At 46.6% G+C, this 27,920-nt stretch overlaps 1 protein-coding gene across 1 annotated transcript in view; it reads left to right on the forward strand.

Annotated features, from left to right (window-relative positions):
* LOC115314350 overlaps positions 1 to 27,920 on the forward strand; it is an 89,215-nt gene that overhangs the window by 22,351 nt on the left and 38,944 nt on the right. Inside the window, exons 3-6 of the mRNA XM_029973397.3 lie at positions 10,871 to 10,951; positions 14,383 to 14,455; positions 16,658 to 16,713; positions 19,471 to 19,557. Of these exons, the coding sequence (XP_029829257.2) occupies positions 10,871 to 10,951; positions 14,383 to 14,455; positions 16,658 to 16,713; positions 19,471 to 19,557 (297 nt within the window). The remainder of the gene's footprint in view (positions 1 to 10,870; positions 10,952 to 14,382; positions 14,456 to 16,657; positions 16,714 to 19,470; positions 19,558 to 27,920) is intronic.

Genomic DNA, 27,920 nt, shown 5'->3' on the forward strand with positions numbered 1-27,920 from the left:
AGTGGGGATGCAAAGGCTTATGCATTTAGAAAGATCGCAGAGGGGTTGAACCATCGACTAATTGAAAGCAATGCAGCTGATTTGGAATCCTTCGATGGTCGCCTGGTCAGCCGTTTTGCTCAAGCGGAAACCGTAATGGAGCAGCAAGGCACCACCGTTAGTCAACGAGTGGATCACACTCTTCTATCAATGAATTCCAGAGTGCGATGCCTGGAGCTGCATGCTTCCCTAGAGACGCCTAGAGAAGGGTTGAGCAACAACGAATGTAACGTCCGACCCGCCCAAGCTTCAGTTGGGGACAGGAGGCCGCTTGCTCCGGCAGCGTCTTAAATACAGCGGCTAGTGCCACCCACTTTCAATGAACTCGGAGCGCGGCGCGCGTTCCCGGTGCAGTTTAAAACCGTGGCAGCGCATAACGACTGGGATGGCATTGCAAACGCTAGCGCACTGGTGGCCTAGTTGCGGGGTGTGGCTGAAAACCTTCTTGAAAGCCTATTGGAAACGAGCCGGTCATCATATCAGCTGCTGATTCCAACACTCGAGGCGCGCTTTGGGGACGCGAATCTCAGGCAATATCATCTGACGGCACTGAAGCATCGTCGCCAAGGATCAAGCACGCTCCAGGAGCTAACCTATGTTGTCGAGCGGTTCGCAAAGAAAGCTTTCGTTGGGTGCCCGGAGACAGTATTACACCAATTGTTAACGTCTGCGTTCATTGATGAGATTAGCAAGGCCGAAATACAGCATTCTATAAGACTTCCACGTCCATCCACGATTCTATGTGTGTTGGCCCATGCACTTGACGTGGCCTCCACTAACCGGGCAATCAAATCTGCACATCTTTCCGACGCTCGAGGCATAGTTCCCCCTGGTCCAAAGATTTCATCATCCGGAAGAACCCAACGCAGGTGCTTCAGATGTAACCATGTGAAACACCTTGCCAGGGCATGTCCTCTTACCACACATCGCCAGTAGGGAAACCACTAAACAGGGCCGTAGGGGCAGGATCACGCGTTGTTCATCGAGTCCCCCTTTTGTCGACATTGTCGATATGTTCGATGGCACCACAACTCTGCGATCACCTTCAAGGAGTAGGACAAAGCATCACTGCCATCGTGGATACGGGTGAAGGAGAGAGTGTCATCGACACCAACTTGCTAAAATCTCATGCGGCTCTCAAGGTCTATCATGACATCTTCTGTCTGTTTGCTGCCGACAGGTCAGTCATTTTACAAGAGGTACGAACTAATCTGACAGTGCGAAACATGGGAACGATTGTTGGTCTTCCATTTATCGTCGTCCGTAACCTATACTGGCCTCTGATTCTAGGTTGTGATTGGTGCTCTGCTGTCAGCTTGTCTTTCTTGTTTCGCCGGGATGAACATGGTTGCGCTCTTTCGCCGGTAATATCCCTACCAAAGCCGCGCCATATGTCGTCAGTGACGACACCCTTGAAATGCAACAACCAAATCGAAGTACGTAAAAAATGAACTTCTTTGTTTTGACACTTCCTTATGTTATTCACCGTGGTATGCTCATGGCTGGAAAAAATGGGAAAGACAGCTGCGGGCTCCGTACGGGCGACTGCTGAAGTCAGCCGGGTGTTCATCCACTCCTTGCTTACCTCGTCAAAATGTTGTCAACCCGAGAGCGCATATGTTACCTTGATTGCTGATGTTGCCGTGGCGAAATTGTCAGCGGTGTGAATACCGGCGGTAATCCAAGGCACTAAATAAACTGGGGACGTCATAATCGAAGCCTCTCTTGAATCGATTCCTGGCAGACAGCTAACAATAGCACCTAGTCTTGTGTCGTGCAAGGAAGGTATTGCAATGGTTCCCTTTTTGAGCCTTGAAGACAATGACCTTTCTCTCAAATCCGGAGAGAGGTTTGGTACAGTAACACACGTTATGCCCCATTCCACGCTTGCGGTCATTCGCACATTACTTGCATCACCGACATCAAACTACAAGGAATTCAACGTCGTTAACCCACCATGACGCGTTTAATTTTGACAAAATCTGACGGAGAAACAAAAAAAAGGCGATGCAAGTCTTACTATTGCAACTACATCCGACGAACTTGGATGCACACCTCTGGTGCGTGTCAAGTAGATGATATGATGCAAAGATGTATTATCAAACACTCACGGAGCCTTTGGTCGTCACCAGTTGCCATGGTTAAGAGGAAGGATGATTCCACTAGGCTTCGCAAAGATTATCGCAAACTGAATAGATTCACTAAGCTTGACGTTTACCCGCTGCCAAGTCTAGACGATGCTCTTGACGGCTTCTATGGTTGAAGCTACTTCACGACCTTGGACTTAATGACGGGATACTGGCAAGTGAAGCTGAACCCGAAGGATTCCGAAAAAGTTGCATTTATTAGACCCGATACCTTATTTCAATTCAACTGATTACCGTTCGGATTATGCAATGCAGCGGCTACTTTTTAACGCCTTATAGATAGCTTTTTTGGCCACTTAAAGAGGACCATGCCTTTATTTTACCTGGACGATGTAATCGTTTAGACTGAGAGCTTTAAAGGGATGGTGAACAGAAATTTGGATTTCAAGAAACAATGCAGGAGCTGTTTGGCCGGGACTCTACAATTCCTACAACACAACTCGTAAGGTGATATCCCGAATCGGAGGCCGTATTTTAGGGAAAGAAAAGGTCGAGATTGAACGAGGCCGACGAAGCGCGTGACTTCAGGGTGTCTCGTTTCCTCCTCTCCTCGTTTCGCCCCCTCTACGGCGGCTAGACGGAGAAGACGCGAGGCTGTTCCCTCTCCTTCTCGTAGAAACAAGACGTGAACATATAAGTCAAATGCGCCTCCTTTTTCAGAAAAATACGGTCATCCGTTCGATATATCGCTATATGAGTAATGCTTTGATGTTTGTAGTATCCCGTCGCACACTTTTGTCGCCGTGCTTTTTGAAATCCAGATTTCGGTTCAGCATCCTTTTAAGGAACACCAACTTCGATTATGGCTTGTGCTCACTAGCCTGCCTAAATCTCAGTTACGCGGAAGTTCCACAAAATGTTTCTTCGGCTGCCACGAAATTACACCACTTCCTGAACAGCAGAGGAATTAGGCCGGACCCAGAGATTTTGGCAGAATCGCCAACATTCCAAGGCCTACCACTGCAAAACAACTGAAACTCTTTTTTGGTATTGCTTCATACTTGCGTCAATTTATACGAGACTTTTCTGAAAGACCTGGTCCAACGAACGCCCTTTTAAGAAAGCACACTAAGTGACGGTGTAGTGCGAGAAAAATCGGGTCTTTCGTTGACGTAAAGGGGCGCCTCTCGAACCACCTAGCCTTGCCCATTTTTCGGAAACAGCTCCAACATTCATCCAAACGGATGCAAGTGGTGAAGGACTCGGCGCTGTTCTTCTTCAGAAGGATCAATCTGGGGTGGAACGTCCCGTCACTTATGCCAGCCGTAAGCCTTGTTAACCTGAAAGTCGATGTCACTTCTCGGAACCTGAATGCCTCGTTTTTGATCGGGCACTTGAGAAGTTCCGTCCGTACATGTACGGAAAGTCTGTCACTGTGGTAACGGACAATTCGGCTCTCTATTGGATTCGATTCAGAAGCGACCTCATACCAAAACTAGACGATGGCCCATGAAACCGCAGGAATACACCTCCCCCTTAATCCATAGAAGCGGAACGCAGCATCAAGACCTTGATTTTCTATCGAGAAATCCAGCGAAGGACGCCCACGCCTCTCTACTTCTTGCACTGCTGAACCTGCAACCTGCCCAATCAGATCAACTTGAAACATCTCAATTATCCTGCTTACTCACGGAAAACATCAATGGGTCACCATCACTTCCTGAGAGGCGCATGCACTGCTTACGAGCGCACGATAAGATGATAGATGGCTTGCTTTGCCATCGATACCGCCCTTCAAATCATTGACTTCCGGTTGCTCCTGAGAAGGTACAACATGGGATTTTAGAGATGTGTCATGAAGCGCCTTCTGCAGGTCATCTGGGTCAGCACAGGACGTTAGTCAAGGTTTCAGAAAGACTACGGTGGCCACGACTGATGATGACCGGAAGTACGTCGCGTTGTGCACCATGAACAAACCTTGAAAAACTTCATGAAATCCAATGAAGACAGAACTTCAACAAATACCTTCAGCCCGCTCTGCATCTTAACTGGTAAGAGGGATCAATTTCCCCAATCACCGAACGGTAACAAGTATATCATCGTAGCGACCGGCTGCCTTACGAAATGGGTAGAAGTGGGGGTTGTTCCGGACACCTCATCAACACACCTGATCTCCTTTTTGAACCACCACCTTTGCTGCGACATGGACCTCCACTCCTAGTAATCTCAGGCAGAGGAGTTTCCTTCACATCAGGATCTTTAATGCGAAAGCATTAGCTGTCCCATGGAGCGAACCGACGGCATCAGCTTTGATGCCGCGCCAAACGGCACCATCCCCTGTCCCAATGAAGTGAAGCTTGTTGACTGCAGCATAAATCTGATGGATAGGCTCCCATTGGCTGACGCGCGCCATCGAGGTACGAAGCTCTCATTGGCTCTCGCGCGGCGTAGTTTAAACAAATGCCACCAGAGAAGCCCTCTCCATGGCGGCGCATAGCACGCAGCGGCCCGGCCGCCGGTAAGAGGTGCGGCGGTGCTGGCCTGGCCGCACAACCCACTGGGGCAAAATCCGGAGGTTGCACGGCCGAGCTCAGCGCGGCGCAGCCACTTTACGAGAGCGCGCGCTCGGCCGTCGGCCACTTCACGAGAGCGCGCGCTCGGCCGTCGGCCTCTTCACGAGAGCGCGCGCTCGGCCGTCGGCCGCTACCTCGGCAGTTGCGAGACGTGGCCGTCCACGACACTAGACAGTTTTAGTGGACCGTGCGCTATAGCTTTGCGTACGCAAGGAAATTGCGGGTCGTGAGTGCGCATGCTCAGAACGCAGTAGGAGGACTAGCGTATTGCGTACGCACGCAACGCTGGGGATGTTGCATTGCGGGCTAGCGGGCCTTGCGGGAAGCTCTCGAGAGATCTCGGGCCCAACGAGAGCGCCAGTTTCAAGATGGCGGTTACCTTGACTGGCGCAGCAAGGGCGTCGTGGTGTTCTCTACGTTCTGTGTTACGCGAACGGTGAAATACCGTGGTGTTCAGCGCGGCACTTCTTTCCGGGACATACCGCGGTCGAATCAGATCGCCGTGCAGCTGAAAGAGTGCACAGTGAAAGTGCTCACCGCTCGAATTGTGCGTCAACGCTGCGATCTGCTTGACGCTAGGCCTATAGGGAGTATTCACTGGCGGCCATAGCCGTGTGCGCAACTGCTGACCGCGAGCGGATGACAAACTTCCACAGTTCTTTTGTAACTTGCATTCCGCACCGTCAAGATAGCCGGTCTTAGCAGCCTATTGATGTGAGCTCGTTCTGAGCATGCGCTCTCAACAGCACCCTCAAATATGGCGTCCAGGGAATGCCCCCTATTCGCTCAGTTCATCGTCGACGAACGAACGGCTCTTCGAGAAATCGCCGAAGTTCTCACTATGCACTGGACCTCAGTAGGTCATGGATTTCATTCCGCGATAGCATTGATGAAAGGTGGCATTTCCACGGGACTAGTGACGGAGGCTCCGTGATCGAATTTGGCTACGCACCCGTACTCGTAGCCTCTGTACCCGCAGAAAAGAGCGCTGGACGAGGCAGCTGCTGCTTGGTTTGACTTTGAATAAAATGATTGGACACGTTTTCATTTGCCATATTCATTTTCAGGAGCATGGTGGCGCTATAAGCACGCGGAATTCTGCGACTCTGGCAAATTTAACCAATATTATGCGAGGTGTTCACTCAGAAACGTAACGCACAACTAAAATCGGTCCGAGCGGGTCGTTTTTAGCGTACGCTATACTATTGCGTATTGCGTACGTAAGAGCCAGCAACGCTATACTAAAACGGTCTACTAAGTCGCAGTCAAACTAGGGAGCGAAAGAACGACATTTATGCTGTCGCATTCACAACTTATAAGAAGTGCTTGTGTCCTCGGACTTATTTGAGGGCGCTCTACGTGAGTACGGGATCCAACACGCCGCACCGTCATGATACCATTCCCAGACGAAACGGTCTCATAGAGAGTACCAACCGGACCCTGGGGATATTCTTGCTCCGCGCGTTACCTAAAGACTGGAATCAGTACGTCGGAACGACGGCCTTCGCATTGAACACGTCCTGTCAAGAAACACCGGATGAATCCCCTTTTGGTGTGGCTTAAGGACGACTTCCAACGCTGCCAGAAGAGTCAGGAATAGACGCGGCGTGGACTTGCCTAGGCCTAGAGTATAGCAACAATCTCTCGGAGCGATTATGAGAGGCAGGGGAACGAGCCCGGCTCACTATTCTACACATGTAGTCGAAGATCGCATAGCGCTTCAATTCGAGCCGTTCAGCTCCGCTGATTGAACCAGGTGACCCGGTACTTCTCAGGAGACAGTTCACATGTCCACAGCGGTCATAAAAGGTTCTTTCAAGGTACTTCGGGCCTTTCAAAAGAAGTACGCAGCTTGGCCCTGTTACACACCGCCTCGAGGAACTCTCCAGGCTTCGACGACGAGGAAGACACAGCGTTCTTACTGCTCATCGTAGTCAGATATAATTTACGTGACGCGCATGAGTACCTAGACTCTGTCCTAGTCGTACACTCTACCAGATGGGAGGGGTGCGAGTGTAGCGAGCAGTAAGGAAGGGGACGACGACAGAAATATGAGAGTAAGAAGACGAGAAGGGACTAAGAAATGATTGGAGTAGACGGACTAAAATAGGACAACTTTTTTCTCGACCAAATTAGAGTTTGATTTGTATCATCCTACAGCTGCTGTCTCTGCGCACCTTACTTTAGCATTTATATATATATATATATATATATATATATATATATATATATATATGTGTGTGTGTGTGTGTGTAACGAAAGTGGACGTAAAACTTTCGTTTTACGTCCAACCGGCCCGTTGAACCTTTTTATCGTGTATATATATATATATATATATATATATATATATATATATATATATATATATATATATAATCATATCTTGTTAAAAACCCTTTCAATCCGTAAAACGGCAGGGAAAAAACAAAACAAATTTTGTTTGTATTTAATATTAAGAGTACAAGTCTTTGGCATGCATATTCTCATATGCCCTATAATTACGCTGGATCTGTCTGTCGCGTGATAAGCCAGCAAGGTTTTTTGGCACGCCTAAGGGAGTGTAAAGACTATAGATGTGTCTATCTAAAACGGGCGCCATGCTGGTGGTGCAAAAAACGTAGATAAGAGACGGAATACCCACGCGGGCGTGTTTTCGCATGCTGGCAGTCGCCTGCTGCACGAGTGACGTAACTTATCGCACAGCCGCACTTTCCACACACCCCAAATCTTTAAAAATTTTACTTATTTCGAGGTTTTCCATGACGTTGAGACAGTTTCTACATGAAACCATATCTTTGTTACCAATAATTAAAAGTAATGTAGTATTCTTTTTGTTAATTAACGAACTTATCGTTACGATTATCCACCTATGATATGTCCCTCCAGGTTGTATAACTTACCTGCGCCGACCGCATTATGTAACTCTCATGTCGGAAGCGTCAAGGGCGCGCCAGAGCCGTTTATCGGGAGAGTTTGGCCATACATTGGTTTGAATAGGCAAGCATCTCGAGGCCAACCACAGGCCTCGATATAGCCCCTAGCGGTGGTCGTCAGCTCTAAATATGCGACACAACTAACTCAAGCCGTTTTAGCGTCGCTAGAGCGAAAAGGTATAACTCTCGGTGACTGAAACCTTGGCGCATGTGAGGTTTTCGTCACGTCCCTATACAACGGCAGAATGAACGAACGTGGGCTCCAACCCAGGGCCGACTTGCTAGAAACAGCGTCTCAGCTGAGACTGGGCGAAAGAAAGCACTACCGAAGCCAGCGGACGAGCTGAGCGGGAATCAATCCACGTCTTGAGACGCTCGCGCGCTCCAGCCTTTGCACTGTTCTCGTTCAGCTAGTCTCAGCTGAGTCGCTGTTCTACCAAGCCAGCCCACAGAAAAGTGTCACCGAGACGCCGAGATTGAACGCTTCTATTTCATGCTTTAAATGTCGTTTGCAATATTGTAACGTCGCGGCCTGCTGATTGGTCGACGCTGTGTCACCCTTTTAGTTTACGCTCTAACCGCGAGAGCAGTATTCGGCGCTGGTGGCAGCCTTTGCTCCACCCATTGGCCAAACTCTCCCAATAAACGGCTCTGGGGCGCGCCGGCGCCGTGCTTACCAGGCGATCTCCCGAAAGTTTTGACTACGCTTTCTTCTGCACGCCACGAATATCTCTGATATATATAATTTGCAATGTGAGATATATTTTTAGAATAGGCTAAATACGAAAAAAGGTGTTCAAATCCCTCAGGCCCCCATTTCTTCTACAGAAATGGTCGCTGAAGGCGCCGCATCTTCTCGTGCCTCATATGGCGCCATCTGTCGGCGGCCTATACAAGTAGACTGCCCCGTATGGCTTCGTCTGCGTAATGGTGCCATAGATTACCCGAACCAGGTTCATTAGTTTATATTTTGACCCCATACTTCAATCAGCTAGTCGCACCTCTGTAGTAAATCTCAGCGAGCTACGATGAGAAACCGATAAAGAAACCGATATATAACTGGCGGTATAGTTGAAGTCAAAGTACAGCCTGACAGAGCTGATAGGCAAATCAAGCAACAGTACAGACGCAACGCCACAGCTTTCGTGATTATTTTCTTCGTATGCTCTTATTTACTAAATCAATAAAGCGCAATACGTACTCGATGACCATGCAAGGTTTAGTATATGCTCGTCCGTGTGTGTTTGAGCTTTTGGCAGAGCTCTAACTTGGGGTGCTATATTATAGACAACACCTGCGAGCCAATTTCTGTCCGTAAATCTTTCTTCGTATCGTGTCATAATATGTAAATATAACGAGATGTTTTTACAAAATGCCGAGATAGGCTTTTGTAATATTAACCAAGCGACTGATAAGTGAACAAAAAAATTACAGTGGTCATTTTTATCTAAAAAATGAACTATGCATCGCCGAACGCTCATTTTCCGCCCTAATGTAGGGCTAGCAGTTCGAACCAAAAGCCAAAGTGTTAAAATTAACCGTTAGTGTTTATCCAAAAATCTCAATGGGAGGATGGCGGCTGACGCAGCTCTCGAATGCACGGAGGTGACGGCGTCAGTTACCGAAGACCGGCGAATACGAGCGATAGTGCACCCATTGCGATTAAAAAAAAAACCTATTATAACTTTTGACTTGTAACTTTGAGAAATGTTTCTTTCTGAAACTTAGGCATATTGTTCAGACCACTATCGCTACATTTGAGCTGAAAATAGCCGTTCGACGATGCGTAGTTAATTTTTTCGCGCTGAAAAGACCAAAACAAAAAACACTAAATACGTGGGAGGACACGCTGTATATTCCAAAGGCCCAAATATGCAGATCAATAACGCGTACTGACCAAATGGAATGGTGATTACAAAGCTTAATCTAAATCTGCTATAACCGCCCATCGCCGCTGACAGATTTTATGTGCTAATGGGTATTAGGGAGTTTTCGTGGACCGCGTTTTTCTCTCCGCTAAGCCCTCCGCAACGAAGAAGCTCCTACTGCGCCTGTGCGCCGATGGCCTTGACTCTAGAGTTCCGGGTATCGTAGCGGGTTGCGGAGGGCCTTGCGGGACGGCAAAAACGATCTACGAAAACTATACCTATTAAACTCTAAGAGAGGCTTTGTCCAGATTGTTAGGTATACACGGCCACCTGTTTGACCAGCAGAGGGCTTGTGAACTGGATCAGTGTCTCATATGACTCGATTGAGTGTGGGCCGCATGTTGGACACGACTGCCTGGTCTCGGGCTGAATTGGTGCTCCATTAATTTAACATGTGTCCAAACGCTGACGTAGTGTTCGGCCACTTCCGCCGAATGCCGCGCCAAAAACGAGCAAGCAATTTATCATAAATTGTTCTCCTACTGTTGTCTTTTTCTTTGACTTGAAAGTTTCTCAATTTTACGCAACAGCATCAGATGGTACATTATGATTAGTCAGAATCACCTCGCCTGCACACTCACCTTTATTTTTGTTAAGCATTATGTTTACTGCTACCACAGCTGAAGTGAAATACCAGCTAAGTCGTGACTGTTTGCTCACCTGCTCAATAATGGGATTGTAGCATCAACCAGGGAGTACGTACAGTCTCCCTAACGCATAAAAGCGGCAGCCCCCGTTGCGTTTTGGCGCTTTTGGTGCAATAATAAAGTCATCTCCCCACGGCCCCAACACTATCAGGAACCTTTTGTTCTGAAAGCACTAAGCCATGTCGTCGTTCGTTACATGTCATGTAAGGTCACTCCTCGACACGTTTTACCCTGTATGGAAGCATGCTAAGTTCACGCAACGCGGTGTAGCTTTATAATAAAACTTCACAGGGGGAGTCGCATAAATAGTTTAATGTGTCAGAGTAACTGTTTTCCAACTACTAGTTGGGCAACAGTTACTAACAGAAACTTATACTCGCATTGCCAATGGCAGGGCATGTCAGTACAACCGTCATCTGACGTTAAGTGACGTTGTCGGATGTAACACGACGTGACGCGACGTTATGCAACGTTACGGGACACTGAATTCGCGTAATCTCACGCAATGTAACGTATTATGATATCATTTAACGTATCATGACATCTCCTAACGTAACGTCATATGGCACTATGACTAGGCTCTGCGATTTCACGAGACGGTAAAATTACTCAATCACACTCTCTAGAATAATGTCATTTTTTGATTATTGTATTTCCGTTCAGTTCGCAGTGCTCGAATATTGTTTGATGGATTGTGAGGGGTCTTCCGATTGGGAATATGCTCCTGACCAAAGACTATGCAACGTGAGTGTTTCTTTTTTACATATTTATGATTTCTATAATACACTTGCAACGCAACAAGGGAAAAATAAATCTCGAACAGATTAAACAAGCGCTGACTAATATAGGTTTACATGCAAGACCCGGCTGGAAATTTACCACAAATAGGTTGAAGCAGGTGCATAAAAATAAAGGCTCCCATTTCAATTCAAATCTTTTCAACTTTAGGACATCATAATTCACGAAAACAATGAAGGGAAGAGATAACATAATTTCGACTTCGGTCCCGTTCCATCTTTTGTCTTATCAAATGTTCCGATGATCCAGAAAAGCAATCTCTTTTCCTTCATATTTGAACAATACGTTTATCCTCCAATTTCTGTTCTGCTTATTATGCCCACAAAGAGCTCTCGACCCTATGAAGGTTCAAGCAAGCCTCTTTTAAATCTTACTAAAGAACAAAGCAAATATAAATAGATGTTATCGCGAAAAAGAGAAGCTGTATAAGCGCGTCAATGAAGACGCAACATCGTCCTAACACAAAAAAGGGCTGTGTTTCTACTGTGCTCTGCCGCGGACTACGCCAAAATGCAGCAGTATTTCAACATAGTCAGAATCTACCACATCACCCTGTAGCTTTAGCATTAGTTTTAACGTAGTCTGCAGCTATCGCAGATATCTTATAGCATAAAAAATAAAGATAATACTCTTTTGTAAGACGCCTTCCAAACTGTCATCAGTTGCATCGATGGCACGCAACACGACGCTGATCTTTATCTAGAATGGAGGACCGAGTTACTCCAACAAAGTTCAACACCTTTATGCGAAACTCAAGTTTTGAATAAAGAAAAACAAGTGCACGATACGGGTTCATAATGCCGACATAATAACAAATGTTTCCCGGCATTCAGTTCATGATATTTAGCTCTTAAAATAAATATTGAGAACCATATCGGAATAGTCGTACTGCAAGGAATAACTATGTCGGTCTCCCGATCGCTTGATAAGGTTTACTCTAAAATCTTAATATTTACCTCGTCATTAAATATCGTAATTGTTGCCTATTGAGTTGTTTAAAATAAAACGCAGGGGACGCTTAAGCTTCCTTAAGAGTGAAACGGGATAGCATAATCGGGCTGTCCGCGTCGCCTTCTCGTCCGCTTCTCATGCTCTTCCTGCCAGTGAGCAGGAAGTGCGGCGGACATAGCCTAGTCCGTAGCCTGTCTGGCCAACACCACCTAGAATAATCAGCCTCCGAATCGCCTCCTCTTCCTTCATAAATTTTCATCAAAGTCGGATCGCGCAAACTCGACTATTGGACCCGAGTCCGACCTACGACGCGCTGATTGAACACGAGCCCCGGCCGAACACTGATGCAGCACTCTTGCCCAATCTCAGGCCTCCATCGATCTGACAGTGATGACGGTGCGGAGGCCTTCTGCTTATATAAATGGTGTTTGTATGGCTCGCAGGTGACAGGTCTGAAGTTCAAATTCCCCCTAAAAAACTTCAAGAAATTTCTTTAAGACAAATTAATTACTTTATAAAGTGAAATCTTTTTAGACATGTGGCGACCTTTAATCTGCATTACATGCAATGTTTTTAGCACTTTCATTCCACGCGTGACGTCACGCTTCACGGGAGCGTTGGTTTGTTATAAATTTCCGCGCGAGGTCATGCGGCTGTGACGTCATGCCCCTATCGACCAATCGGGATTTTCCCGTCACAATACCACCGACACCGACGCCGGCGTTTCTGCGACACGAGCTCCTTAACGCTATATCATTAAAAATGAGAGTGAGAGTGTATAGGACCTTTGCAAAGATCGCCTTGTGCGCGCTGCCATCTTTGTCTGCTAGGCTGTAGAACGCCTTCTGGACATGCGCTGTAGGTCCACTGCGCGGCATATAAGAGGCTGTGCATGCTTCCATAGCTTAGTGACTCAGCATTTTTCGCCAGGCTTATAAGTGATCCAAAGGTCTATAGACCAACACGCAGCTTACAAACAGCTTACAAAAAAAGAATCTCGAGAAGTGAAGCGCGTGCGCACACGCCGCGCAGACAGCAGCGCCACCCCAGCGGCTGACGCCAGAGCCGCGTGTTATACATTTACATTACAAGTTACATTAACAGGCAAGTAGACACCACGCAAAGCGAAGTGCTGCAAGTACTTGCAAACCTTGGTCAATTACACAGCATTTCGATGAGCATTTACGTTTTAGATTATTATTTTCCATTTTCATCGCTGGAGGCTAGGATTTCGGACACTTATTCTATAGGGGAGCTTTAGCACTAGGAGACCTAGCCGCCTGTGCCTGCTCGCCTAGCTGCGCGAAGCAGAAAATAACCGTTTTTGAACGACGCTTTTACGTGGAGCCTGTCAACTGATAGATCTAAAAACATTGCTCCAACAGGCCTCTCCTCCATCTTTTCTGTAACCACCTACCCACGTTTGAAGCAGCATCTGTTATTTTCGGTCGCATATGGTCCCCGAGCCGGTTGAGCAATTATTTAACTGCCCGAATAGGCAAATATAAGAATAGTTTCAAATATTTTCAGCACCTCACAGAAATAATTTCTATCTTTTTGTTTTTTAATTTTATAACGTTTGAGTAGAACGAGACATTCTGTTAACCTCCAGACTCTCGCATTGCTTCCGAGGATGTCGGGCATTATGCATGCTTTAGAGATTCTCAAGCTTAATACATCTTCCTATTTTTGTTAGCCTGTCGTGATCTTGCAGATTTCAGCTCTTTCTGTAATGTGTGGACTACTGCAATCATATGGAGTGTATGCAATTATTCGTTAACAATTATTTTAGTCTTGATATGAACAGGTTTTATTCCTTATTCCCCCCTGACTTGAGACAGACAGCCTCAACATTTATACCCCACGCGGTGCCCTTCACAGCAAACTGACCGCCGACTACTGAATGTTAACATTCTTGTGTTTAACTTGAGTAATAAACCAGCTGCTATCTACGCGAGTTAGAGTAAACCGATACGAGAAATAACTGGGGAGACACGGAGATGTACCACGTTACGTGTAAAGCGGTGCTTACGTCTTCATGTTGCGTTGTTTATGATGGAACAGCTAATAATTTGTTTTTTCGGTAAGCGGCTATTGTGTTTTGTGCTCCGCTGGACGAACGACTTTCTATTGCCTGACTATTGGCTGACGCTTCGAATAAAGATTTCTCTTCTCCCTCCCCGTTTAACACCAAGCAATAAACAGCGATAAGATATGTACTATATAATTATTCAACAATTATAAATGCAAGGTGACTTCTAAATGAATTAACTAATTCATCTCATTTCCTCAAGTTCATTTGCATGCTTAGATATTTGTTAGACGCTTTTAAAACCTAATATTTATGATGCTGTGCACTATTACACTCCCTTCCTTTTCCTAAACCTATATTCTTGTCACACTTGTTTTACATAATATTTGCTAAGGTTGCTGAATTTGGAACAGAAGAAAACGTAAAGTTTACTGGAAAGTGTGTGACTGGAAGTTGCGAATCTCCCGGTGAGTGCTTCGATGTGCCATTTATTTACAAATTAAAAATAAATAATACCAATCCTTCGCTGCTCATCAAACAGTTTTTTTTTAAATTAACATATTTGTTAGAAAAAAGCTGTGAAAGCTGCAATATGGGGCATGTGAAGGTGGGTTGTACGGCCTGGGGGACAGGGTATAGGGGCCTAATCATAACGATCAGTAGTTGTTTAATGAAGTAAAATTTGTTAATGAACTTTTTAATTATTGAAAATAGAGATATGGTTCCAATTAGAATCTTGCTGAGCGTCATCAAAATACACTAAATTAAAATTTTTTAGAAAGACTTCTGAGCGCGTAAGAAGCGCCTTAGCGCTCTAAATTTCCCGCACGTTCAGCAGGAGCAAGGCTACGGGTGCGATAAGGCGCCCCCGCAATTTTTCCGTCTCTTATCATAGCCCTAGCGTCGTACCTTTTGCACGGGTGGTAGATTTAGCGCACTACTACGCTTCCCACGCGCTGAAAGCATTTATAAAAAAATTACTGATTTAGGGGTATTTGATTACGCTCAGAAAGTTTCTAATTGGAACCATCTGTCAATTTTCACAAATTAAAAACTTAATTAACAAATTTTATTCGACTGATCGCAACGATTACCTTCTATATTTCGTCCTTTTTGGCAGTATAATTTACCTTCACAAAACAACATTAGTGTTGATATCAGGACTTCTTCTAAGCTAATATGTTAAACTTAAAAAGAAGACACCCTGTATAGCACTATTACCTCCTAAACTAATCATGCAGTGTGAAAACGCAGCGATGCTGTTTTTTTTTTTTCAGCGTGATTAGTTTAGTTGGTTATAGCAAACCCACAAAGACAACCTGAGCCGCGACTGTGCACTTTTGGAGCCGCTTTATTAACTTCATCTGAATGTAGCATCACCTGCAGGTCGCACCTAAAGTAAAAAAAGTTGTGTGGACTTCCAATTTGGAAATCTCTATCTAGGTTTAAGCTTTGTTCTGAAGTTAATTAGCTTAATTATTTAGAAATACGTATTTGATAGGCTTAAGTCTCTGAACAAACTCGTGGAAATATTGTGAATTATTCAAAGATGTTCACGAAGTTTAATAGGGCCAGCCCGCTTACTTACTGGCCATGTACGTGGACAGCCCAAACGAGCAATTTATGTGGAATGCAAAGTTAATACAAGACGGCGATATATGTATGCCCCACTTTTGATCTGTTAGATTTTATATAAGATATATATGTATAGGAACGATATTTAGTAAATATTATGAATTGAAATGCAGTTTCTCACATCGGTAATCGTAATTTTAGCGAATTGATTTAACTTGCGCGAACACGTTTGCACTCGATTTTGAAAACGATGTTGTTACGTACACATAAGATGTTCTCTATTCATTATTTTAACCCTCTAACTATTTTTTTTAACTAGAAAGTGTGCTACACTTATTTTCAGGCATTTTCCTTCATCTATTCGCTGATCTTGTTGCTTTATATAGGGTGGCCAGAGTGTTTTCTACGTTGTAAAACGAACAGGAAATATCGGCGCCTGCACATGGGAGAGTCGAAGTTTCACGGAATGTTCTGTTAGGTGATGAATTTTATCTTTGGAAATTTCAAGGCGTAGTTCTCTTCTTTAAAGAATGAGACAACCTCGCGAAAGTCAAAGGCGGTTGTTTTCTCAGACAACCGAACTAGCAATAAATGCAATTTGTGGAGCCGTTTCTCGAGCTGCTACAGACAACAAAATAAGTCGTCGCCACAAGTTAAACTCATCGCTAACTCACTCTCCCTTAAACACGTACGCCATAGTGTTTGGCAAGTTTGTTGATCTCACCTTCAAAAACGACAGCTTTAAAAAAATATCTCAGTTCAATCAGCGGAATATGACCTCCATAAAAGAACCTCAATCAAAGCACCGCAGAAACACAAAGCTCAATTTGGTGTACGATAACTATGCCAAGAAATTTCCTACAGTACAATGTTGCACCCAAATGTATATTTGGTAAAAGCATAAGCTTGATATGTGCAGCCGCCGAATTTTCCGTTTGGTTTACGGCGTAGAAAAAAATGTTTTCACTAGTTTCCTTTTGTAATCACGCATTTCTTTGTTGTTAAAAAAAATTCGAGACAGCCTGATGAAAGTTTTATAAACCATGTTCAAAGGATGTTTCCAATTATAATTTCATATATCGTCGCGACGAAAGACAAGCAAGAATATCCTGCGTGTTCCGGTTACAGAACAATGGATATCCAAGGCGAGGTATGATAACTGACTTTTAACACGCTGGACACTGTACGCACGCACGCTACATTGTTAAACACACCCACCGGTACCGATTTTGCTACGTTGACGCGACTCATATTTTTATAGGTTTTGTGGAAATTATACTCTCGACTTTTGCTATGCATTATTTTACTTTAAGGCATTTTTACACGGGATGTGTTATACCAGGACGTGTTATATAAGTCACAGGACGTGTAAATCACTAGAAGTGTCATATAAATCAGAAACTGTTCAAGATACTGATACCTCAGTATCTTGACTTGTTTGTCATTTCGTCCAAGTCAAGAAATAAATGAATTAATATTTGGCTGTGTTAATATGATTTAATGTTCATCTACGCGCAAGCAAATTTATTTTTACTTCCAATATTCCATCAAGCGAAACAAACAGATGTTGTCGCAGAATAATGTGCACAGGATACAATATGTATTGGAGGAATGAAACATATCGTATTCGTGGGATAGAAAATCGGGCTCGTTGGTACGAATTCAATGTAGGAAGACAGCTAGAATAGATACGGTGGACGAATGTATCGTGGAAAGCAGAGCTTGGTACCGCCAGCCTTTTCACATTGTCACCCAACACCGCGGCAACCTCCTATCGTGTTGGGGTGCTGTTTTACAATAACCAACGTTATCGTGTTTAAAGAAATAAATTTGAAATATTATCGCAGTTTCTTCAGGTAGTTCATCCCAAGTGCTCATCTCTATTAGCGGCCTCATAGCCGAAGACAAACCCGCTTCCCTCAACTACCGGAACGTTATTTGAAACATCAACGTATCAGTATAGTTATACTGATGTTTTGGTGTGTCATTATAGTTATACTGACACACCAAAAATAGAAAATTCCCGGTGCTTCAAGCTGATATGTCGGAAGCATACGCTATGAGCGGGATGCAAGCGTTTATACAGTTAATGACATCTTAAGAAACCCAGGTCGTCCTCTTTTATGACCATGGCTTTGTCTTCGTGATTCTTTTGTTGGCATTCTAATCAACTTATGCAATAATCTAATTGGCTGCGGAACAATTATAAGATGGTCGGAACTCCCCACACCCTGTCATCCTGAGGCCATCAGTAACGAGAGCACAAATATTGTGGGGCTTCCAGCCAAATAATTTTTTAACAAAAAAAAAGTGCAAGGCACATTGTGATATCTTTCTTAGTATACGAATTTTACGAATGACAAAATATAGTTCTCATTAAACTATTAATTTTATCTCAAATCATTAGACCTCGTGAAACAGTGTTTTGCACCTATTTAGACGGCCTCTGGTATAAACAACCTGAAAGGTGCATTTTGTAAACCATCTTTTTTTTTTAATGGCAGCCAAAATCTTTTTACAGCGGAGCTGTTAAGGGCTAGTTTCCCCAGTATCCTGTCCGGCAGCAAATAAATGATACCACAAAACTATGGACAGCTACCGCCATCTATCAGTGACGCTCATTGATTGCGTCAACCTTTCCACCTTTTCCACTCTTTTTTGCCGACTTGCGGCCGGCCATTACTTCATTCCCACCATAGTACAGCTTCGTTGGTCTTCCTTCTTCACCAGAGTGGAAAGGCTTAAAGTTTTTTTTTTCGTCAATTAGGGCTCTCATATCATCCCTAAATTCTTTACGCATGACAATTCTCAGATGCCATACGACGGCATTTTAAAGCGTAGCTCCTAGGCACCCGTTACGGGCTTGAGCGGTGTTGCCGTCGCCGTCGGCGTAACCGCTCGTTGCATTATGGGACGTTTCCCATAATGACGCTACACGTGACGTCACGTGCAACATCACGACGGTCACGAGTGACGTCGCGATGGTCAATAGGGTCACGAGTGATGTCACGAGTAACGTCCCGAAGGTCACTCGTGAAGGCCACAAAAGTAACGACCTTCACAGTGAAGGTCACGTGAAGGTCACTACCTTCACGAGCGACGTCACGAGTGTCACGAGGGAGGGAGGGGGATGAGGGGGGATGAGGAGAATGAGAGGGGGATGGAGGAGGAGGGGAGAAGGAGGAGGGGTACGGAGGAGTGGTAGGGCCATACCCTCCTCTCCGTACCCTCCCCTCCTCTTCCTCAAGAGCTGCACTCTAATCCGGTATTACAGGGAATTGTAAACGTTTTTATTTTCATCGTCATTTTCCATATTTCCTGCCATTAAACATTTAAGCTATGAACCGTCCGAGCCTTGATAAGATTTCACCATTCAAAACCTTTGCTGCAGAAAAAGTCCTTCATAAAATTGTTAAACATATAATAAAAGTATCTCTAGAAAATGACTCGTCAAAATTGCAAGTCACTCAAAATGGTGCCTAAACTGGAAATACAGACACCGAAAAAATTAAAGTACGAACAGTTTTTTTTTTAACTTGAGGTATAAGAACAATATATAGTTCACGATTATACATGATACTTAATCTTAGGCACCTTAGAACCTTGCTGCGTGAGATTTTGCCTTGTTTAAACTTATGTAATGCCTGTTTTCGGCGATTACTTTATAAAAAAACACGAGAAATGTAATCAGAATAAATGGAGTAAGTATATAAATAAATATACGTGGTATTTAAACAACAGGAAATAATAAACACGAAAACGGGACGAATCTGTTTAATATTTTCGGTTGTTTAAGTATATTTACCAACGCGCTCGCCTTTAATCTTGATAACGTGGTATATTTTGATTTATTTCTTCACAATTACACTGCATCATACGTTGATTTTCATTTTACCACATTTTCTAGGAAATAGCAACGGTGTGCCGTGAAGTTTGCTTTAGTTCTGAGGATGAAGTAAGCGATACGAATCTACCAAACGGACAGAAATGTGTGGTGAGTACTTCGGTTCAACATAACTACGTCAAACATAAAGGTGTATCGCCTGGCCGCTAAGTTTTTAAATTGTTTACGATTATCCTTTTGTAACACGCGTCCAGTAGCGGACACAGGTTGAGTTCTGAGCCAGTTTTAATGGGATCTACGCTTTAAAAAAAATAAACCTGTCTCTCTGCGCTGCTTCGTTATACGCTTCTTCTATATGTAAAGGCATTGGTTGTTCTGTATGAAGACTATATTCCGATGAATAGGTCCCGACGAACGCTGTAGCGGATGACTAAGCTTAAAATGTTCATATAGATTCATTCAGCACAAACCGTCATACTCAGCCCGTCGCCGCTTCTGTTTTGTTATCTCCTCTTCAGCCCGCCCCTTCGCTCTGCAAAGCATTGTGAAGACTGTGGCACCTCTAGTGAACGCCTCCCCGCGCAACCTGTCTGGGTCACGGAATAAGGATACGAGAACGGCGCGTAATAGTTATCGCTTGACAAGTCTCCGCTCCAGCACAGTGGTAGAGTGTTAGTCTCAAACTTTCTTTGGAATTCCATATTTGAATGTTACACTCTCACGCGTGGAACATGTGGTTCGTGTTACAAATAACATCTTAAAGGGGGAAGTTGCTCTAAAAATACTTTCGTTTCTTAAATTCAGGCGTCCCGTTATAAATTATAAATAATATCTTATCACACTGGTATGTTAAGCTGCTTTGTTTCCCGCATATTTTCAAGTGGTTCATGGTTTTTAGTCACTGACAAAATGAGAACGCACCACATTTCGTTTGAACGCCCGGGCTCCAGCGTACGCTCCGTGCCCTCCGCCATGCTTGGCTGCACGCGGGAGCTCGAGAGTAAAAAGGTCGCGCTGACGGCGGGAAAACTGAGGTGCTTCCCTTCCAGTTTAACCTCGTCAGTAATGGACCTTTCTCACCAGCTGGTTTGACTACGCCGCCGCTGCCACAATGCATCGAGGGAACTTTAGTCTTTCTGCATGAGCGACAACCTCGCTCGAGATCCGCGCGTGAGGAGCACGAGACATCACGAACTCTCTCGTGCACTGCCGTCTGCCTCCTGTTTGTACTCCTGTGAACTAAAGTTATGGCGGCGTCACGCATGCGCCAAATGCTTGGTGAGATCGGTCTATTGTGCGCCGAGAAACTGGAGGAAAGGAGGAGAAGCGAGAGCGCTCGTATGGTGGCTTTAAAAAGGTACGGAAACGAAATGTTTTCCATTTCTTTCTTTCTTTAGATGTGGTTTATGTTGGGCCGGCAGCCCGGAAGCACTAGCCTAGACTACTGTTTCTGGGCTTAAGCCAGGGAATTCAAGAAACTAATCTTAAAACGAATGAAAATATTTTAAAATTGCGTCTGGAGGCTATCTGTGAAGCTCCGATGAAATGCCGCGACGTCATGAGCTCCCCAGAATTCTGGGGAGCTCATGACGTCGCGGCATTTCTGCTGCGAACTGGCGCTGCTTAAGCAGCGCCAGTTCGCAGCAGTATGGCTTGCTCGTGCAGTTACTTAGTCCTGAATGTGACATGGCCGAGGACGCTAACGGGCTTATACTGCATTCAGCGATAAGCTGAGATTACAGCTAAAGCTACAAGCGCGAGCTAGCCCGTGCTCCTGGCTTTGAGACATGCGTTTCTAGCGCGAGCGCTCGTTTTGCGGAATAACGCTTCAAGGCAACGACCTCGAGCTCTCGCCCTCGATTACTGCTACGAGAGCCGTGTATACAGAAACTTTGGTCAATGGGAGGCGCGGGGAGAGCCAGGGAGTGCACCAGACGCAGAAAGTGGGCTTGACATGCTCCCTTGACCAACCAGAAGCCTAAAAGAGTCCCCTAGCGGTGGTAGCGAGAAACTGTTGTGGTCAAAGGTGTATGTTAGTATATGGTTTTAATAAGCGCGTAAGAGTGAAGTGTAGTAACCCTTTATGATTGAAAATAGGGTGCACGTGATGTTTTGATCATGATCATGCAGAAAGATGTAAGAAACGAATGCGCCGCTCAACTCTGTTTTGCTCGGAAAGAGTGTGACCGCTCGGACAGCAGATTCCCGGCCCTCGGCGCTTGGTGAACGGATTATGTCGGTCGTTTCGCTAGTCACGCTCTTACACCGTGATTTTGGATGACCACGATTGAAACATCACGTGCACCATATTTTCAGTCACCGAGAGTTACTCCGACGGACTTATCAAGTTTGTTTCTCGCGACCACCACCAGGGTATTATTTCCGGCTTCTGGTTGGCCACATTCGACTTTGTGAAGACGCCCTGGAACACGCCCAGCCCGCTTTCGGCCAATGGCGCCTCCTCATTTGTCTCCTATACTTCCCAACGAATGGCCAAACTCTCTATAGGGAGTATTCACTGGCGGCCATATCCGTGTGCGCGACTGCTGAGCGCGTGCTGATGGCGGGCTTCCACAGTTCTTTTGCAACGTGCATTCCACACCATCAAGATTGCCGGTCTTAGCAACCTCTTAATGTGAGTTCGTTCTGAGCATGCGCTCTAAACGGCACCCACAAATATGGCGTCCAGTCAATACTCCTTATATATACGGCTCTGATTACTACTAAGCGAGATTGCCACGCGTTGAGGCCATTAAGCAGCAAGGCTCGAAACCACAGTACATTTGACCGTGCATGAACTATTGACGTCACGAGCTGGATACGGATTGCGCTTCTCGCTGCACGACTTTATAGCGAGGGGCGGAGAGCTTGCGCTGACGTCATTTCGTTTCCGTATTCCTTTTAAGTAAAGGTGATGAGCAAAAAATAAGATGCATGCCACTTAGGACTTGTTCATGACGCTGATTGCACCGGTACCGTGCGGTGCCATCGCGTGGTGCACGACAGCACTACGTGGAGAAGTGCGTCTTTCATGGTTGGTCAAACTTTATTGAGATAGGGTCTGTGTGGTTGAGCCTCGTGGTCGGGTCCCCTAGTTCAGGTCCCCGCAGGCTTGAGCCACCCACCTAGCTTGATCGAGCAGCGCGAGCTGCGGATCGGGCTGTGAGGCGAGCATTGCGGCATCTCAAGAGGATTGAGATGAATTAGGAATCGGTCAGAGTGGGGATCTGACCGATTCCTAATTCATCTCAATCCTCTTGAGATGCCGCAATGCTCGCCTCACAGCCCGATCCGCAGCTCGCGCTGGAGTGGGTAGGCCCAGGTGAAATGGTAAAGAGTGGGTTCGGGGGAGTGACAGGCCCGGGCATTCGCACCGGAATCTGTCGGGGAAGAAGTGGTGGAGAGGGAGGAAGTTAGGAAATGAGAGTGGAGTTTCCTCCAGCCAGTCGCGTCTTGTCTGGTAAGGGATTTGTGGGGAGAGGGGTGTGGTGGTATTTAGAAGAAAAACGGGTTACAGAAATCAGCCCGGTTGGAACACGGCGGCATGCTGTCGCTTGTGTAGTCAGTCAGTCAAGCACTTCACTTGATAATCTCGCGCGCACGCTGCACGTCAAGGCACGAGCACTGCGACACATATAACATTTCCCCCGGCGTAATTGAAGAAACCAAAGGAAAAAGCACACTGCACACAATGCCGAAAACGTTATGCGTCGTGTCGTATCTGTCCGTAGGACGACGATGTCTTGTGGGGTAGCGCTGTTGCACAGCGGGATTGTCGGTTGCCTTCGGTGGGGTGGTTGCAAACTCAATGACCACAGGCTCGTCGACGCAGTTCTCTGGATTCCTCAGGTCGGGCAGCAATCCGTCCGATGTGCCTTGCATCGAGTTTTCATGATGATGTAGCATCTGCTCTTGGTGACGGCGCCAGATTTATGTGCCCCGAGCAGTCGTGATTCGAACCTGGAACGACACTGGGCCAGATTGCTTCAGAATTGTGCCGGGAATCCCATCCTCGTCGCCAATAAATGTGGTGTATTTACAAAAAAAAACGGGTTACAGAAATCAGCCCGGTTGGAACACGGCTGCATGCTGTCGCTCGGGTAGTCAGTCAGTCAAGCACTTCACGCGATAGTCTCGCGCGCACGCTGCACGTCAAGGCACGAGCACTGTGACACATATAACAGGGGGTACGTTCTGAGCAATATGTTATAATACTCCGTGACGTGGGTGTACGTATTTATGGCTGGATTAGGTGGGTCACAAGTTCAGTCCCTCGCTCAGTCGTAAAGAGACCCGTCATGCCGTCCCTCCCGAGGCAATGCCCGAAGAGTCGCGTCTCGGGCTAACGCGTCTGACGCCTCGTTGCCTGGAAGGGAAGAATGGCCATGGTTCCATACAATGCGGACCAGCTGTCGTTTGCTCTGGTCTAATAGGGAGAAATTGTTCTTGCTCCAGGGGGAAAGCAGACTTCCAGCCTGGGCTCTGCACGCGGCTGTGAGTCGGTCAGGATGGTGAGCGTGGTCGTGTCAGGATCAAAGTTTGGGTTTGTCGTGTGTGGTCGATATCGCCAGTGCTATCGCAGCTCCCTCACCTCCGCGCAGGGGGGGAGCCACGCAGTGAAATTGCGGTTCCGTTGCAGCCGTCCGAGTCACACACTGCGACGAAGCGACAGCCTGAGCGAGAGTTGCACGACGCCGTGTCCGTGTACAGTGCGTCCGGGTCGTGGTGGTAGCGCTTGCGGAGATAGCGGACGCGCGCGAGTCGCCCACCTACGTGCGCTTGCGGGTGCATGTCCTTTGGGAATGGGCATCATAATAGCTTGACAAGTGCTGATTGTTGGGCAAGTGCCGATTTTTAGCACTCTGTGGTGTCTGTTCTTCCTATGTCCCTGTCTTCAAGCGCAATTATCTTTTCTCACGTATCATGATAGCCTCCTATATACTGACAAAGCCTGGCAGATTGCCACGAGAAGCGGCCGCAAAATGAAAAAGGTGGAGCGGCAGACAACGGATGAGAGGAGAGCCATTTGACTGGTGCCGCGCTGTGGCGAAATGCCGAAACAACTTCTCCCGAGCGAACAAGTATGTTTCGGGTCGTCGGCGCTGCAAAAGCTGTGCGCTGACGTCCAAGTTTCCGACAAATGGCCCTTTGATTCACTGTGTTTCCAGGTACTCGCGCTGGAAATCTACGACCGGGAACTCTACTGCTCCGTCGTTGAACCGCCAGGCTTTGTGAGTAGGTTAGATGGGCGAGTATAGAGGAGACTATGGCAACACCCGTACCTTCGCGGCGATAGTCGGTGGCGCGGGCTTCTGCCATCCGTCTTCAAGTAGGGTGGTCGGGACTCGGTATCTAAGACGCCGGAGGAGGGCCCTGCCGTTCGTCGTGCGACCGAGCAGTGTCCTCTGCTCCCGAGCAGAGGACCGTTGACGCGTCAACGAGTTCCATTGTGTTGTGAAGGCCTAGTTGGAGGTGTTCTGTAGACGCGTGTTGCGGGAAGCCGGTTGCTCTCTTGACAGCTGTGCGGAGCGTGGCGTCCAGCGCTTCCACCTCGCGGAGGTGGAATTTGTGGAAGGGGGCGTGATAAGCAACGCGGCTTATGAGGTGTGCCTGGAGTATCCTGACGGTGTCTCTTTCCTTGAGACCCCTGCCCTTGTTGCTGACTCGGCGGATCAAGTGAGCTATCTGTCGGCACTGTCTACGCAGTACCTGGATGGTGTACGTTGCCCTCCCGTCCCGGTGTAGATGGAGGATTCTGAGGCCATCCCCCAACTGTGGATTCTGAGACGAAAATGAATCGCCCCAGAACCCCCTGTCGTCCCGACAGCGGATTAATTCTGATGCGATCCACTGTCGCGACGAGCAGGCCTTCGATAGAGACCTAAATCTTCTCGTTGACCTTGGTCCGGGCTGCACCATTCAATAGAAGCTCTGACTTGTCTACCTAGCACGACAGGCCGGCCGCTCGGGCGTACAGTTGGGTAGCCTCCGCCGCCTCCCGCAGCGCGTCCTGGACCTCGCCATCTGAGCCGTTCTCAATCCAGACGTTGACGTCGTCGGCGTAGAGCACGTTGCGTTGCTATGTTCAATTGCGTTGCTATGTTGAACAAGGTGGGCGAGTGGGCGGAGCCCTGAGTAATGCCTCTACCGGTGAGCAGAATGAGGTCAGATCGCTAGTCTCCAGGGCCGAGGGTGGCGGTTCAGTCCGTGAGGAACGAACCCACGTAATCGTACGTCCGCCTCTCGCACCGTGCGCGGGACAATCCGTCAAGGATTTCGTTGTGCGACACGTTGTCAAAAGCGCCCTTGACGTCAAGAGCCCGCACCACCCGTGTCTGGGCCGCACCGGGGTATCGAGGGCATCCTCTGTAAGCTGTAGGCGGACGTCCCGGGAGGAGAGGCCCGGTCGGAAGTCGAATATGGAATCTGCGAAAAAGCCCGTCGACTCTAGGTGCGGCTGAAGCCGGCGTTGCAACACGTTCTTCATGAGTTTACAGATCCACGAGGTAAGGGAGATGGGGGCGGAGGTTTTGGAGCGGCAGAGGTTCGCCAATTACGAGAAGGCGCGTGATGTCTTCTCACTTCCGCGACGCGGGCGGTTACCCGGTCGTTTTGACCCGGTTGAAATATTGTGTGAGTTCCGTGATGGAGCCATCGTCAAGGTTTTTTAGGAGCTTGTACGTGACGGCGTACTTTGTCCGGGGCGGTGCTGCGCGAGATGTTTTGCAGCGCGTTCTGCACTTCCTGCTGGCTGAGGTCCGAGTCGAGTGGGTGGGATGTGTTGCCCTGTCATGTGGGTACGGCGCGTATGCGGGGCGAGGCCCGACCGCGACGTAGCGGCCTCTCAGCGTCATCCAGAGCTGGTCGCCAGTCGCATTTTTCGGGAGAAAGTGGAGCAGTTTAGTGATGGCCTTGCTCGACTCGATCCGAGATGTAGAAGGGTCAAGCAAGGTACGCAGCAAGCTTCAAGTTTTCTTCGCGCCCACAGTGCTGTGCAGCTGGTCACATAGTGTGCGCCAATCGGCTTGGATTAGCTCTTCGGCGTATTGTTCGGCCTCCTCTGCGAGGCGAGTTACACGCGCGGAGTTTCCGGTTGTGTTTTTTTTAGGGATGTCGCGAACCACCCTAGGTTCGATTTCGAAAGGTTTCGATATTTGCGAAGCGAACTGAGGTTCGATTTCGAAAAATTTCGATATTTTCGTATCGACCGAGGTTCGATTTCGAAAAATTCGCAACTTTTGACCAGAGCGGAGTTTCGAAATCGAAAATTTCGAAGCTTTCACGGTTTCTAAAATTTCGAATTCGAATTTTTCGAATATTTTTTTACTTCAGGTTCGATAAATTCGAAGATTTCGAAATTCTTTGTAAAAAAAATTCGAAAACTTCGAACGCTTCGAATTTTTATAGACATGAAGTTCGAAGAAATCGAAGATTTCGAATTTCTTTCTGCATAAAGTTCGAAAAGTTCGAAGGTTTCGATTCTCTTTTAACGCTAAATTAAAAAAAAAAAAAAAAAAAACTTCGAAGATTTTGAATTTTTTTCTAATCCAAGTTTTGAAAGTTCGAAGTACGATTTTCAAGTTTTTCCATAGTTTCAGTTTCAAATAACGTTTTCACGACTCACTTGTTTTCACAAAATCAAGTTTAGAAAAGTTAAGGTGTGATATCTAGATTCTGCGAAGTTGGTCAGGCAATTAAATGAGACAACGAGTGTCCCGGACGTGCTAGAATATTTGCCAGTGAAGAATTGTGACCGCCAGCCCCGGGGGGGGGGGGGGGGGGGGGGGGTCTTTAACCTGCATCACGCAGTAGTGCTCACACGAACACACTGTTTTACGAGACTCATCCAGTTCGAAACGGTCAGGGGCGAGCAGGAGGTTGAGGCTCAGAAAAACCTTGAAGCGACCTGGCAAACTACCTCGCCACCCCTTGCACGCTGATCCGACCCGGTGAAGTTTATAATTGTCCTGGAGGTTTATTTTCTGGGACGGAGGAATCGCCTCGCAAAAAGCACAAAAGCCGACACAACTCGAGGTCGAGGAGCGTTCTGCCATAAAAGTGGCGTCGGAAGATGAAAAACGGGGGGAAAGAGGGTAGCGGGAGGTGTGTGTGTGTGTGTGTGTGGGGGGGGGGGGGGGGGGGGCTTTAGTTTCTTTCTTTCCCTTGCAGGTATTTCGGACTGTGAAAGAAAACAATACGGGGAAAGAACCGTGGTCGAGCTTATTTTAATCTGAAATTATTTATGCATATGTATAGCTACTGTCGCTCTTCACTGCATAAAAGGTTGCGTAGATGGTCATTTTTAGAAACTCGTTGTCAGAAGGCACTGCTCGTCACATGCTTAGTGGTTCGGAAGTTCAAAGCTGTCTTTTCGACCTAAACACCTGTGCCGATAATAACAAAAAAAAAAAAAAAAAAGAATAAAGGCGGGAAAAAAAAGCAGGAGAAAAAAAAAAAAACTATCAAGAATTCGTCGGAAGTGTTATATTGTTGCATATTCAGACACTCAGAAC

The sequence above is a fragment of the Ixodes scapularis genome, unplaced genomic scaffold, assembly GCF_016920785.2.
Source record: "Ixodes scapularis isolate PalLabHiFi unplaced genomic scaffold, ASM1692078v2 PGA_scaffold1__304_contigs__length_218370807, whole genome shotgun sequence".
In the NCBI taxonomy this organism is placed as follows: Eukaryota; Metazoa; Arthropoda; class Arachnida; order Ixodida; family Ixodidae; genus Ixodes; species Ixodes scapularis.